Here is a 15,565-nt window from a genome sequence, read left to right as displayed (position 1 = left end):
GTTCTTTGGATGCAACTCAGCATTCTTTGTCCTCCAAACACGACGAGTTGAGTTTTTACCAAAAAGTTCTATTTTGGTTTCATCTGACCATATGGCATTCTCCCAATCCTCTTCTGGATCATCCAAATGCACTCTAGCAAACTTCAGACGTGCCTGGACATGTACTGGCTTAAGCAGGGGGACACGTCTGGCACTGCAGGATTTGAGTCCCTGGCGGCGTAGTGTGTTACTGATGGTAGGCTTTGTTACTTTGGTCCCAGTTCTCTGCAGGTCATTCACTAGGTCCCCCCGTGTGGTTCTGGGATTTTTGCTCACCGTTCTTGTGATCATTTTGACCCCACGGGGTGAGATCTTGCGTGGAGCCCCAGATCGAGGGAGATTATCAGTGGTCTTGTATGTCTTCCATTTCCTAATAATTGCTCCCACAGTTGGTTTCTTCAAACCAAGCTGCTTACCTATTGCAGATTCAGTCTTCAAAGCCTGGTGCAGGTCTACAATTTTGTTTCTGGTGTCCTTTGACAGCTCTTTGGTCTTGGCCATAGTGGAGTTTGGAGTGTGACTGTTTGAGGTTGTGGACAGGTATATTTTATACTGATAACACGTTCAAACAGGTGCCATTAATACAGGTAACGAGTGGAGGACAGAGGAGCCTCTTAAAGAAGAAGTTACAGGTCTGTGAGAGCCAGAAATCTTGCGTGTTTGTAGGTGACCAAATACTTATTTTCCACCATAATTTGCAAATATATTCATTAAAAATCCTACAATGTGATTTTCTGGATTTTTTTTCCTCAATTTGTCTGTCATAGTTGACGTGTACCTATGATGAAAATTACAGGCCTCTCTCATCTTTTTATGTGGGAGAACTTGCACAATTGGTGGCTGACTAAATACTTTTTCCCCCACTGTATCTGGCAGATGGAGAATACAGATATACATTTTACCAATACATGTAGAATGTATTATTTCTAGGTCATGTTATTCTTAACAAATCATTTCCCAGATTCCCAATTACACAATTTCTAAAAAGCGTTATATTCAAAACACTCAAGCGGACAGTCACTTTATAACGTCAATATTATGGCACTGTCTTTCTTTAGCAGTTTGCCTCGCGAGTAGCCTAACCCTTATTAGATATTACTGCACTGTCGGAGCTAGAAGCACAAGCATTTCGCTACACCCGCAATAACATCTGCTAAACACGTGTATGTGGCAAATAAAATGTGATTTGATTTGATTTGATCAAATGGCTCATCTCCGTGGCTCACTCAGCCCTTATACGGCACAGGCTCAGTATACCATGTGGTGTTGGTGAGTACCACAGCAGCAGTGTCATTATTGATCCTGATGACACAACCACTCTTTCCATTTCATGTTTGGACTTCCCTTCAAAAGACACATTGAAGGGTAGTCTAGCATGTATTAGAAATGTGAGGCGCTTGCTGTGAATGTTGTTATTCTAAGAGCACAACACATGGTTTTGTTATAGGATCGCCTAAGTCAAATCAGGACTAGTTTGATTTAAAGATGGATTCCTTTTTTCGGAGTGAAGAGATGTGTCTTGTCCAGCTGTTTTTCCAAACGGAGTCAGCTCACAACTGCATCAATGAGCTTGGGCATCTAGGACTGGTGCAATTTAAAGATGTGAGTAAAAACAATCACATTTCCAGATAAACGAATGGAAACGTGGTATATACTATAATAACTAAACTATATTAACAGAAAGTTTTTTACATTCGAGGTTTCTCGCCTAACCCTTTTTTAGTATTACTTTTTCAAACATTTTCAAGTATTGGGTATTAGTAGAAGTTAACAAAAAAAAGTTGAAATAGCCCATAAATGGGATAAACATGTTAAACCGAGCACAATATGGCTAATGGTATGAAGGTCACATCCAGTTAGCTGCATGCCAGTCTAATACATATTGATTCCACCATGTACACTGGATTGATATTGACACATTACTGTAAGTTTAAATAATATAGAGTCATTAAAGGAAAAAGTTGGAACTATCCAAATTCTTGTGCGTTCTAATGACAAATAACATGTGAAACGTGGAGATAAAGTGTAAAACAAGTGTAGGCCTATCGATTGCCCTCTCACATTAAGGTTAATAGATGTTGCCTGTATAAAGCCTTCCCAAAAATATTTCATTATGTTTGTGCACAAACCAACAATTACACATTCACCATGCAAAAACAAACTGTTACTTTTACGCATACTTACTTTAATGAAATTACATAACTGATCGTATTAGAACGTGATTTATAATTTATGTTATAAATGGTCCTCTGTAGCTCAGCTGGTAGAGCACGGCGCTTGTAACGCCAAGGTAGTGGGTTCGATCCCCGGGACCAACCATACACAAAAATGTATGCACGCATGACTGTAAGTCGCTTTGGATAAAAGCATCTGCTAAATGGCATATTATTATGTTGGGGGAGGGGAAGCTGAGCCTAAATCTGTACAGAGGAACTTCAACCCGGAGCAATTCAGTTTGGTTACAGTACTTGGGTCAGTGTGAGTTTTTGTTTTCTATTGAAGTTGTAAGTCGCTCTGGATAAGAGCGTCTGCTAAATGACGAAAATGTAAGTTAAACACTTCACACAGAATATGAGAAAATAGTTTACACTGAAATCACTAACAGCTAACACGTCAGCCAATTGAAGTACAGTGGGGGAAAAAAGTATTTAGTCAGCCACCAATTGTGCAAGTTCTCCCACTTAAAAAGATGAGAGAGGCCTGAAATTTTCATCATAGGTACACGTCAACTATGACAGACAAATTGAGGAAAAAAAATCCAGAAAATCACATTGTAGGATTTTTAATGAATTTATTTGCAAATTATGGTGGAAAATAAGTATTTGGTCACCTACAAACAAGCAAGATTTCTGGCTCTCACAGACCTGTAACTTCTTCTTTAAGAGGCTCCTCTGTCCTCCACTCGTTACCTGTATTAATGGCACCTGTTTGAACTTGTTATCAGTATAAAAGACACCTGTCCACAACCTCAAACAGTCACACTCCAAACTCCACTATGGCCAAGACCAAAGAGCTGTCAAAGGACACCAGAAACAAAATTGTAGACCTGCACCAGGCTGGGAAGACTGAATCTGCAACAGGTAAGCAGCTTGGTTTGAAGAAATCAACTGTGGGAGCAATTATTAGGAAATGGAAGACATACAAGACCACTGATAATCTCCCTCGATCTGGGGCTCCACGCAAGATCTCACCCCATGGGGTCAAAATGATCACAAGAACGGTGAGCAAAAATCCCAGAACCACAAGGGGGGACCTAGTGAATGACCTGCAGAGAGCTGGGACCAAAGTAACAAAGCCTACCATCAGTAAAACACTACGCCGCCAGGGACTCAAATCCTGCAGTGCCAGACGTGTCCCCCTGCTTAAGCCAGTACATATCCAGGCCCGTCTGAAGTTTGCTAGAGTGCATTTGGATGATCCAGAAGAGGATCATCCAAATGTATGCACGCATGACTGTAAGTCGCTTTGGATAAAAGCGTCTGCTAAATGGCATATTATTTATTTATTATTATTATAGAATGTCATATGGTCAGATGAAACCAAAATATAACTTTTTGGTAAAAACTCAACTCGTCGTGTTTGGAGGACAAAGAATGCTGAGTTGCATCCAAAGAACACCATACCTACTGTGAAGCATGGGGGTGGAAACATCATGCTTTGGGGCTGTTTTTCTGCAAAGGGACCAGGACGACTGATCCGTGTAAAGGAAAGAATGAATGGGGCCATGTATCATGAGATTTTGAGTGAAAACCTCCTTCCATCAGCAAGGGCATTGAAGATGAAACGTGGCTGGGTCTTTCAGCATGACAATGATCCCAAACACACCGCCCGGGCAACGAAGGAGTGGCTTCGTAAGAAGCATTTCAAGGTCCTGGAGTGGCCTAGCCAGTCTCCAGATCTCAACCCCATAGAAAATCTTTGGAGGGAGTTGAAAGTCTGTGTTGCCCAGTGACAGCCCCAAAACATCACTGCTCTAGAGGAGATCTGCATGGAGGAATGGGCCAAAATACCAGCAACAGTGTGTGAAAACCTTGTGAAGACTTACAGAAAACGTTTGACGCGTGTCATTGCCAACAAAGGGTATATAACAAAGTATTGAGAAACTTTTGTTATTGACCAAATACTTATTTTCCACCATAATTTGCAAATAAATTCATTAAAAATCCTACAATGTGATTTTCTGGATTTTTTTTCCTGAATTTGTCTGTCATAGTTGACGTGTACCTATGATGAAAATTACAGGCCTCTCTCATCTTTTTATGTGGGAGAACTTGCACAATTGGTGGCTGACTAAATACTTTTTCCCCCACTGTATCTGGCAGATGGAGAATACAGATATACATTTTACCAATACATGTTCAATGTATTATTTCTAGGTCATGTTATTCTTAACAAATCATTTCACAGATTCCCAATTACACAATTTCTAAAAAGCGTTATATTCAAAACACTCAAGCGGACAGTCACTTTATAACGTCAATATTATGGCACTGTCTTTCTTTAGCAGTTTGCCTCGCGAGTAGCCTAACCCTTATTAGATATTACTGCACTGTCGGAGCTAGAAGCACAAGCATTTCGCTACACCCGCAATAACATCTGCTAAACACGTGTATGTGGCAAATAAAATGTGATTTGATTTGATTTGATCAAATGGCTCATCTCCGTGGCTCACTCAGCCCTTATACGGCACAGGCTCAGTATACCATGTGGTGTTGGTGAGTACCACAGCAGCAGTGTCATTATTGATCCTGATGACACAACCACTCTTTCCATTTCATGTTTGGACTTCCCTTCAAAAGACACATTGAAGGGTAGTCTAGCATGTATTAGAAATGTGAGGCGCTTGCTGTGAATGTTGTTATTCTAAGAGCACAACACATGGTTTTGTTATAGGATCGCCTAAGTCAAATCAGGACTAGTTTGATTTAAAGATGGATTCCTTTTTTCGTAGTGAAGAGATGTGTCTTGTCCAGCTGTTTTTCCAAACGGAGTCAGCTCACAACTGCATCAATGAGCTTGGGCATCTAGGACTGGTGCAATTTAAAGATGTGAGTAAAAACAATCACATTTCCAGATAAACGAATGGAAACGTGGTATATACTATAATAACTAAACTATATTAACAGAAAGTTCTTTACATTCGAGGTTTCTCGCCTAACCCTTTTTTAGTATTACTTTTTCAAACATTTTCAAGTATTGGGTATTAGTAGAAGTAAAAAAAAAAAGTTGAAATAGCCCATAAATGGGATAAACATGTTAAACCGAGCACAATATGGCTAATGGTATGAAGGTCACATCCAGTTAGCTGCATGCCAGTCTAATACATATTGATTCCACCATGTACACTGGATTGATATTGACACATTACTGTAAGTTTAAATAATATAGAGTCATTAAAGGAAAAAGTTGGAACTATCCAAATTCTTGTGCGTTCTAATGACAAATAACATGTGAAACGTGGAGATAAAGTGTAAAACAAGTGTAGGCCTATCGATTGCCCTCTCACATTAAGGTTAATAGATGTTGCCTGTATAAAGCCTTCCCAAAAATATTTCATTATGTTTGTGCACAAACCAACAATTACACATTCACCATGCAAAAACAAACTGTTACTTTTACGCATACTTACTTTAATGAAATTACATAACTGATCGTATTAGAACGTGATTTATAATTTATGTTGGGGGAGGGGAAGCTGAGCCTAGATCTGTACAGAGGAACTTCAACCCGGAGCAATTCAGTTTGGTTACAGTACTTGGGTCAGTGTGAGTTTTTGTTTTCTATTGAAGTTGTAAGTCGCTCTGGATAAGAGCGTCTGCTAAATGACGAAAATGTAAGTTAAACACTTCACACAGAATATGATAAAATAGTTTACACTGAAATCACTAACAGCTAACACGTCAGCCAATTGAAGTACAGTGGGGGAAAAAAGTATTTAGTCAGCCACCAATTGTGCAAGTTCTCCCACTTAAGAAGATGAGAGAGGCCTGTAATTTTCATCATAGGTACACGTCAACTATGACAGACAAAATGAGAGAAAAAATTCCAGAAAATCACATTGTAGGATTTTTAATGAATTTATTTGCAAATTATGGTGGAAAATAAGTATTTGGTCACCTACAAACAAGCAAGATTTCTGGCTCTCACGGACCTGTAACTTCTTCTTTAAGAGGCTCCTCTGTCCTCCACTCGTTACCTGTATTAATGGCACCTGTTTGAACTTGTTATCAGTATAAAAGACACCTGTCCACAACCTCAAACAGTCACACTCCAAACTCCACTATGGCCAAGACCAAAGAGTTGTCAAAGGACACCAGAAACAAAATTGTAGACCTGCACCAGGCTGGGAAGACTGAATCTGCAATAGGTAAGCAGCTTGGTTTGAAGAAATCAACTGTGGGAGCAATTATTAGGAAATGGAAGACATACAAGACCACTGATAATCTCCCTCGATCTGGGGCTCCACGCAAGATCTCACCCCGTGGGGTCAAAATGATCACAAGAACGGTGAGCAAAAATCCCAGAACCACAAGGGGGAACCTAGTGAATGACCTGCAGGGAGCTGGGACCAAAGTAACAAAGCCTACCATCAGTAACACACTACGCCGCCAGGGACTCAAATCCTGCAGTGCCAGACGTGTCCCCCTGCTTAAGCCAGTACATGTCCAGGCCCGTCTGAAGTTTGCTAGAGTGCATTTGGATGATCCAGAAGAGGATTTGGAGAATGTCATATGGTCAGATGAAACCAAAATATAACTTTTTGGTAAAAACTCAACTCGTCGTGTTTGGAGGACAAAGAATGCTGAGTTGCATCCAAAGAACACCATACCTACTGTGAAGCATGGGGGTGGAAACATCATGCTTTGGGGCTGTTTTTCTGCAAAGGGACCAGGACGACTGATCCGTGTAAAGGAAAGAATGAATGGGGCCATGTATCGTGAGATTTTGAGTGAAAACCTCCTTCTATCAGCAAGGGCATTTAAGATGAAACGTGGCTGGGTCTTTCAGCATGACAATGATCCCAAACACACCGCCCGGGCAACGAAGGAGTGGCTTCGTAAGAAGCATTTCAAGGTCCTGGAGTGGCCTAGCCAGTCTCCAGATCTCAACCCCATAGAAAATCTTTGGAGGGAGTTGAAAGTCTGTGTTGCCCAGCGACAGCCCCAAAACATCACTGCTCTAGAGGAGATCTGCATGGAGGAATGGGCCAAAATACCAGCAACAGTGTGTGAAAACCTTGTGAAGACTTACAGAAAACGTTTGACCCGTGTCATTGCCAACAAAGGGTATATAACAAAGTATTGAGAAACTTTTGTTATTGACCAAATACTTATTTTCCACCATAATTTGCAAATATATTCATTAAAAATCCTACAATGTGATTTTCTGGATTTTTTTCTTCTCATTTTGTCTGTCATAGTTGACGTGTACCTATGATGAAAATTACAGGCCTCTCTCATCTTTTTAAGTGGGAGAACTTGCACAATTGGTGGCTGACTAAATACTTTTTTCCCCCACTGTATATATTTTCATATGTTTTAGCTAAATCCTGGAACAGTTGCCTTTCAGCGCAGATTTGTGAAGGAGGTGAAGAAATGTGAGGAGATGGAGAGAATTCTTCGTAAGTATGTTGTTTTTAAAGGTAGATTTAAATAGGAGTCTGGACGAAAGCCCCTTCTAAATAAATACCTAGAATATCCCCTCTCTAAACATTGGACTCATTTCTACTAGGGTTCTTGAAAAATGAGGTTGTCAAATCAAACATCCACATCCCGGCAGACTTTACCAGTGAGAGAATACATCTTCCACGAGATGTTCTGGATTTAGAGGTAAGATGCTTGCTCTTACAGTTGGTCACTAGTTTATTTCCCAGCCGTGTCATCATTAGTTTGATGTAACTTGTTTATACCAAGTTAGGCCAATGATTACCATTAAATACAATAAACTCATTTTGCGATCCCCTTTTCTACATGTATGTTAAAGTCTAGCTTGATTAGTGTTATGATATGGGGGGAAGGTTAGTGTTAGGACATAGACAAACACACTACCAGGATGCACTTCCACACTCCATCCCCAGGTGGCAGCACCAACCGGGTCAAGGGCTGTACTCTGTCAGGAAGCACAACTGGTGGCGCCAATCAGGTTGATTGGCAATGCATGACCAGAGGCCTCATGGCTTGTTTGGAGTTGTTTTGTGTTGGTTAACCTCTTTAGTTTAGGCATTCCTCTTTGTAGTTTTCTTTTTGTATATATTTATTTATTTGAACGAATACTAATCTGCTTGGACTGGCCGATGATGGGAGTCATGACTGAACTGGCCCTGGACCTGTGGTAAGGTGGCTGTCTTCCGGGTACTGAACACCTGGTCGCATATGCTTACATCTCACATTTATGCACACATCCAATCAAGCTACAGACTATGTAGCTAGGCCTAAGACCCCTAGACATAACGAGTGCAGCAAACCCAGTAGGCTAGTTATCGGTTTTTGTAAAAAGGTGTTTGATGTTAATCTAACTTGTTTATACCAATTTAGTCCAACTACTATCATTTAATACAATAAACTCATTTTGGGATCCCCTTTTCTTCATGTATGTTACAGTCTAGCTTTGATAAACTGGAGAAGGAGCTGAAGGAGATCAACTCAAACCGAGACACCCTCAGGCAGAACTTCACTCAACTAATGGAGATCAACCATCTCCTGCAGATGACTGATGACTTTTTTGAGGAGGTAAATAGCGGACTGCATTTGACTTATGTCCTCCTAACAAATAATGGGATGGCAAGACGGAAAGATAAGAATGTCATAAAGAATGATAGCATAAACAGTCCTGTTTCTTATGTTGTGCCTATAGGCTGAGTCCCAGCTTTCCATCTCTGAGCTTCCTTCTGAAGACTCGGTGTACTCTTCCAGGATGACAAGCCGACGCACCAGTTACACCAGCACCAATGGACCCCTGAAACTTGGGTGACTTATTAGCCTTATTTTACTAGTCAGGCTTACCACACACACAAAAAACCCACGGGAATTGGTTTAAAGTAGGAGCCACCACCATTTTCAGGTTGCTATCTGGTTGTAGAGACATCAGATAACCAGATGAAGTAACAACGTATTTTTGCCAACTGGGTAGCATGATGCCTTCCTCTTGTATCCCCATGGCAGATTTGTAGCAGGAGTCATCAAACATGAACGTTTCCCTGCCTTCGAAAAGATCCTGTGGCGACTGTTTCATGGAAACTTTGTCCTCCGCCATGCTGAAATCAAGCCCCATGAGGAGGAGAACATGGCTGTAAGGGAAAAGTTCACTAATAAGCACATGTTCAAACATAATTATCTCCTCTATTTTGAGGCAAACAACCATAAAAGGTTGTTCAATAGCTTATAATGGCAGATGCGTGTTGAGTAAACAAACATTGTTTTATGCTCACAGGAGGATCTAGAGAAGAAGGACGTGTTCGTAATATTTGTCCAAGGAGACCAGGTCAGAGGAAAGATCAGAAAGTTATGTGATGGGTGAGTGAAAGATCCCTTGAGTATGTCAAAAGCCTTGAAAATAAGTAAATTAACCAAAAAATATAAATATAATGTTCTACTTCAGGTTTCATGCCAGCATGTATCCATGTCCCAACAATGCGTACGCAAGAAAGGAGATGAGAACAAACGCCAACACACGCATTGAAGACCTTCGATTGGTAAAAGTCCATTATTGAACCCTTTGGCAATGAAGCTGCATAACTTTGATCAGCTTTCATCAGTCTTGGATATGCATCTTAATACATACATTATATATCAGTAGTGTGTCAGGACTTTCGCTATCCTGCCTTAATTAGTCGTAATGTCACAGATGGAAGGAGAGCAATATTTTACGTAAGAGGTAAGAGGGATGGAAGAAAACAGAACACTTTCCTTTCTTTCTGGTCATTAAACTTCTGTCAGGTCCTGAAGAGGACCGAGGAGTTCCGTGCGACTGCCCTGAATGCAGCAGCAGCCGACCTCCAGGAGTGGACCACTAAAGTCAAGAAGATGAAGGCCATCTATTACACACTGAACCTGTGTAACATAGACATCACACAGAAGCTGATTGTTGCTGAGATTTGGTGTCCAGTGTCTGACTTAAACTCTGTGCACACTGCACTGATAAAGGGATCAGTAAGTATCCCGAACTTGCTTTAATTACTAAGCATTCAGGGTGTAAGCACAGATTTTTGTAAATGGAATGTGTGTGTATATTTCTTGTGTGTGTGTGTCTGTGCTCTTTTAACATTAGGAGCAGAGTGGCTCCAGTCTTAGCCCCGTCGTGAACAGAATCCAAACCAAGCAGACACCCCCAACCTTCAACAGGGTTAACTCCTTTACCTCAGGTTTCCAGAGCATCGTTGATGCCTATGGGGTCGGCAACTATCAGGAAATAAACCCAGGTAACAACACCACTATCTCCTGTGTGCGCTTGATTTACATTGGAGTTTGCACTTTGGGGACTTCCATTTGATCACCCTGTTGCAGGAGAACCTGCAATGCAAGAAATGTAAAACTTGTAGTGTATTTGAGATTTAAAATTTCCGGTAGAAATTTCAGACTTGATTTTCCTTTATGAAAAATGTATCTACCTCTACAAACATTTTAATTCATTATAATCCACATAATAATTCACATTTCCTGTTACTGCAGGATTATTTTCCTGCTGTAGCAAACTGGCTCAAATTAACATCTGTATTTGGAAGTATTTGACATAATGTGACTGACCCTGATCTTATTAGCTTATGTTTTCCTTTTTTTTGCTGTTACTAATATTGTAAATAAAAGAGAAGTCCTTCCAAAGTCGTTTTGGCAGAGCACAACTGTTGATTTCATGTTTGAATGTGATGTCTTTCAGCTCCGTACACCATGGTGACATTCCCTTTCCTGTTTGCGGTCATGTTTGGAGACTGTGGTCACGGTCTCGTCATGACTCTGCTCGCTCTATGGTTGATCCTACACCAAGAACACTTCAGGAAGCTGAAGAACGAGGTATGAAGAGCGCTCTGTCTGAGCCCTGAGGATTAATAGTATTGATGTCCGTCACTTGTGGTGTTTAAGTGCCACAGGTGAAAAGTCAACTTTAGAATATTTTATTATCAGGAAAGCATAGTTTTAGTGGATTTAAAAAATATATATATATTTTTTAATGTGTTACAACTACACTAACATTGAAAGACAATGTGGTGCATTGTTTTGACTGTAACGTTAGTTACTCGTCCCTGCAGCTGATTGACATGCTGGTGGGAGGACGCTACATTATCTTCCTGATGGGCCTCTTCTCCATATACACTGGCCTCATCTACAACGACTGCTTCTCCAAGTCCTTCAACCTCTTTGGATCCTCGTGGAGCGTCAGACCCATGTTCCATCCACATGGACCGTGGACGTGCGTTTGCTCCTTTATTAAAGCAGGAAATAGAGTAGGTAGCTTAGTGGTTAAGAGCGTTGTGCCAGTAACCGAAAGGTCGCTGGTTCTAATCCCCGAGCCGACTAGGTGAAGAAAAAAAAAATCTGTCGATGTGCCCTTGAGCAAGGCATTTAACCCTAATTGCTCCTGTAAGTCGCTCTGGATAAGAGCGTCTGCTAAATGACGTAAATGTAATAAAGCGGTAATAGAATTAGTTAGTTGGAATAAGAATGTAAATTGTATGTTTGTTTTTGTGCTTTCTCCCCAGTAATGAGACGTTGCATGACTCTGGCCATCTTCATCTGGACCCCCTGGTGTCTGGAGTCTACTCTGGCAATCCCTACCCATTCGGTGTTGACCCGGTTAGTGTGTGCAAACTCTTCTAACCATCTAACCCCACATAGATTTGAGGTCAAAGGGCAAAGGGTCAAATACTTTTCTCTCTATTTGCTGTTGTGATAAAAGTGAATATCATTGTTTTCATCGTCATTATTTTACTGTCCATGGACCATTTTTTGTGTCATGTCATGAGTAGCGCTTTTCTCTGCTACTCCATAAGGTAGGCTTTCCTTCAGTGTATTTTATTCTGGGTTTTGTTTCTTTCTTTCGTGTGTTTTGTTTTTATTGTGTATTATAAATGCTTGAGTACTAAGTTCTTAACCAGCTGGGTCGTTGTTATTGAACTTTTATTAAGAATGATCTTATATACAATGTAACCTGATCAGACTTTCTCTATTTCAAACTGATGTCTGATACAGATTTGGAATATTGCATCGAATAAGCTGTCGTTCCTGAACTCTTACAAGATGAAGATGTCTGTTATAATGGGAGTGGCCCACATGCTCTTTGGAGTCACTCTGAGTCTGGTGAACTACATGTAAGTAAAGTGCTTTCCAGACAGGAAGCGAAACTCGCCAAGTTTGCCAAAATAGAGCAGATTCCTATTTTCTCCGCCTCCGCCAGGCGGCTTTCACGTTCATAAGCACCGCCGACTGCTCCACCTGGATAGAATTCCCCCCCCCCCCCCCCCCCCCACCTAGCTCCTTTGAAAGTGAATGGGAAACTCTGTCACCGCTTCCTGTCTGGCAAGTCCTTAATACTGACACAGAGGCAGTAGTATCACTGTGATAATTACATGTAAGAGTAACAGGGTAATAAAGCAAAGTACATGTATTTTTCCAGGAGAACTACAGCACTTACTAAAACACTGTGTACAGTACTGTTTATGATAAACCAATACACTGTCACTTAAAATGTAGTGCCAAGTTATTGCCTCCAACAGAAGACTTCCATCATCTCTATCGTTTCATTGCAGATTCTTCAGAAACCTAAAGGACATCGCGTTGCAGTTCATTCCAGAGGTGATTTTCATGCTGTCTCTGTTTGGGTACCTGATCTTCCTCATTCTCTACAAGTGGTGTGTGGCGATAAAGTCTGAATCTGCTCCTAGCATCCTGCTCCTCTTCATCAACATGATACTCTTTGACTACGGCTCTGAGGGTGCTGTGCTTTACACAACACAGGTACAATGGGTTTCTTCAACCTAAAATATCATGGGTTTATAAAATATCATTTGTGGGTTCATTTCCCGGATTGGAACACAGACACATACTCAAAATGTATGCATTCACAGTACTTTAAGTGGTTTTGGATAGAAGACTCTGCTAAGTGACATAATGTAATCGTGTTTTTCATCCAAGGAAACCACATAAATAGTTTCCATGTAATGTATGCATTTGTACACAATAGAGGATAGTCTCCTATGTCCAGATGCAACAGAAACCTCGATATGCATTCAGTTCTAAGCGAAAACGGTCATTTTCTCATGTTTTATTTTTATCATACAGAAACCTGTGCAAATATTTCTGGTGGTTGTTGCTGTGCTTATGGTGCCTTGGCTACTGTTTGCCAAGACCCTGCTCTTGTATAGAGAACACAAGCAATCAAAGCTGGTAAGTAAACTAGACTAGAATAATGCATTATAAGTAGACGTTGGTAAAGCAAAAGTATTGGATTGACAAGGCAGTTTGTTCATGTCAATGTGTACTCTGTAAGTAGACTGTACTTGCCTATATAACTGCCATGAAAATACATATTTTAGTGAAACTTAATATAAAAATTATTCCAACAGAAGCCCTCAATAAACAAGTTTCCCATGCAGGTTTTTGGGATCTCCAACCAGGAGGCTTCAGATAACAGGAAAGAGAAGGTAAGTCACTTCTAAAACAACAATGTTTATAAATAAATATACATGGTCAGAAAATATGTTCTGTAATTTATCATGGTTATTTTTATTTCAATATTAACCACAACATATAGTTATGTTTATGGAACAATTTGTTTATGCAAACTGCTGTGCATCTACCAGGGCCAAGATATCCTGTGGCGTTATAATTGGACCTTTTCTTATAACTAATCTATATCAATGACCTTGCTGCTGTGTCTTCTACCGTACTTCCCATTCTCTTTGCTGATGATACCAATTAGATTTGATCACATACGAATTTTGATTCACTAATTAATTAAGCCAATTCAGGTATGGCCAAATTTTCTGAATGGTTCCAGATAAACAAATGATCTTTAAATGTTAAAAAATCCAACATTTATTTTATTCACTAGTAAAAATAAGAAATATTGTAAAGAAAATAAAAAAGAGCTAGAATCTCAGTTGGTGGGAATGAAATGGAACTAATCACATCCACTAGATTCCTCAGAGTTCTAATTGATGAAAAGTTATCCTGGATCATATTCAATTTGTCTGTAGCAAAGTGATGAAATCTCTCTCTCTCTCATATATAATCAAACATGTTTTTTTCTTGTTTACTGAGTATATGGTGGTCCTCTGTAGCTCAGCTGGTAGAGCACGGCGCTTGTAACGCTAAGGTAGTGGGTTCAATCCCCGGGACCACCCATACACAAAAAAAAATGTATGCACGCATGACTGTAAGTCGCTTTGGATAAAAGCGTCTGCTAAATGGCATATTATTTATTTATGTACAATTATAATTAATATGCTGTTTAACTGATTTAATAAAGAAAAAGGTTTTGTACTTATATTTGTGGTGTGGTTTTCATATCAGCCCTTTTGGGCATCCAACCTCACCTGCACACAGTCTTTACCAGTTTATTATCTGTACTGTTTTGTATTTCACTTTTCTTTGGCGTGAATAAAAACATCTACTCAAGCTTTTTTCTCATTGCAGGTCAGTATGGGTGACATTTTTGTGTACCAGGGCATCCACACCATCGAGTACTGCCTTGGCTGCATCTCCAACACAGCCTCCTACCTTCGCCTGTGGGCTCTCAGTCTAGCTCATGCTGGTAGGGTATTATGCTGCACAACACTTTACCTCTTTGCAATTAAAGTGTCCCACGCATTAAAAGCTATATCCATGTGGCTGTTATGGTTATGACCGTGCCTCTTCGACTTTCTGATCCCCAAAATGAAAAGGATGACATAAAATGGTGGAGAGAATAAACCTCAATAACAATCATTCCAGGAGAAGAATGTGGACCAATGCTCTTAACCGCTAGGCTACCTGCCGTCACCTGTTATGTTCAAATTAATTTAACTGTATTCTATGTTCCTGTGTATGTTGTCTGTGTAGAGCTGTCTGAGGTGCTGTGGAAGATGGTTCTGCAGGTGGCTCTGAGGGTTACCTCGGGGATGGGCTCTGTTCTGCTGGCCGTGACCTTTGCTGTCTTCGCTGTCCTCACCGTCACCATCCTCCTGGTCATGGAGGGTCTTTCTGCCTTCCTCCACGCCCTACGGCTGCACTGGTAGGGACAAGCAACACAAACACGCATGCATCTATGCACACACAAACGCGCACTCACACACTTGATATAGCTCACATACAGACCTTGAGCTTATTGACACAACTGAAGCGGCAACGGCAGCAGTCATTAATCACCGTTGTTTCACCTAATCTGATGTAAAGAATATAACAAGACGTGAATTACACTTGAATTATATATTTCCAAAGGTTATGTTTTTCTGTCATTTGTCTTTTACAGGGTTGAATTCCAAAACAAGTTCTACAAAGGATCTGGGTACAAGTTCACACCACTTTCCTTCGACAGGATGCGAGACATGCATTGA

The 15,565-nt window shown here is 40.5% G+C and overlaps 1 protein-coding gene across 1 annotated transcript; it reads left to right on the top strand.

Moving 5' to 3' along the window:
- Positions 1–8,091: 8,091 nt before the first annotated feature.
- LOC311109261 (V-type proton ATPase 116 kDa subunit a 1-like) lies at positions 8,092–15,565 on the top strand (the record flags this gene model as incomplete). The annotated part of the gene is made up of 17 exons (XM_084152097.1): positions 8,092–8,181; positions 8,640–8,768; positions 8,893–9,005; positions 9,201–9,327; positions 9,469–9,551; positions 9,637–9,730; positions 9,975–10,187; positions 10,306–10,456; positions 10,912–11,045; positions 11,282–11,442; positions 11,732–11,825; positions 12,222–12,340; positions 12,779–12,986; positions 13,595–13,672; positions 14,667–14,784; positions 15,072–15,243; positions 15,481–15,565. The coding sequence occupies 17 exons, from the start codon at positions 8,092–8,094 to the stop codon at positions 15,563–15,565; spliced, it is 2,169 nt and encodes a 722-aa protein (XP_084008223.1).

Source organism: Coregonus lavaretus (assembly GCF_964263955.1).
Source record: "Coregonus lavaretus genome assembly, chromosome: 34".
NCBI classification, from domain to species: Eukaryota; Metazoa; Chordata; class Actinopteri; order Salmoniformes; family Salmonidae; genus Coregonus; species Coregonus lavaretus.
This window is presented reverse-complemented; position numbering and strand designations above follow the sequence as displayed.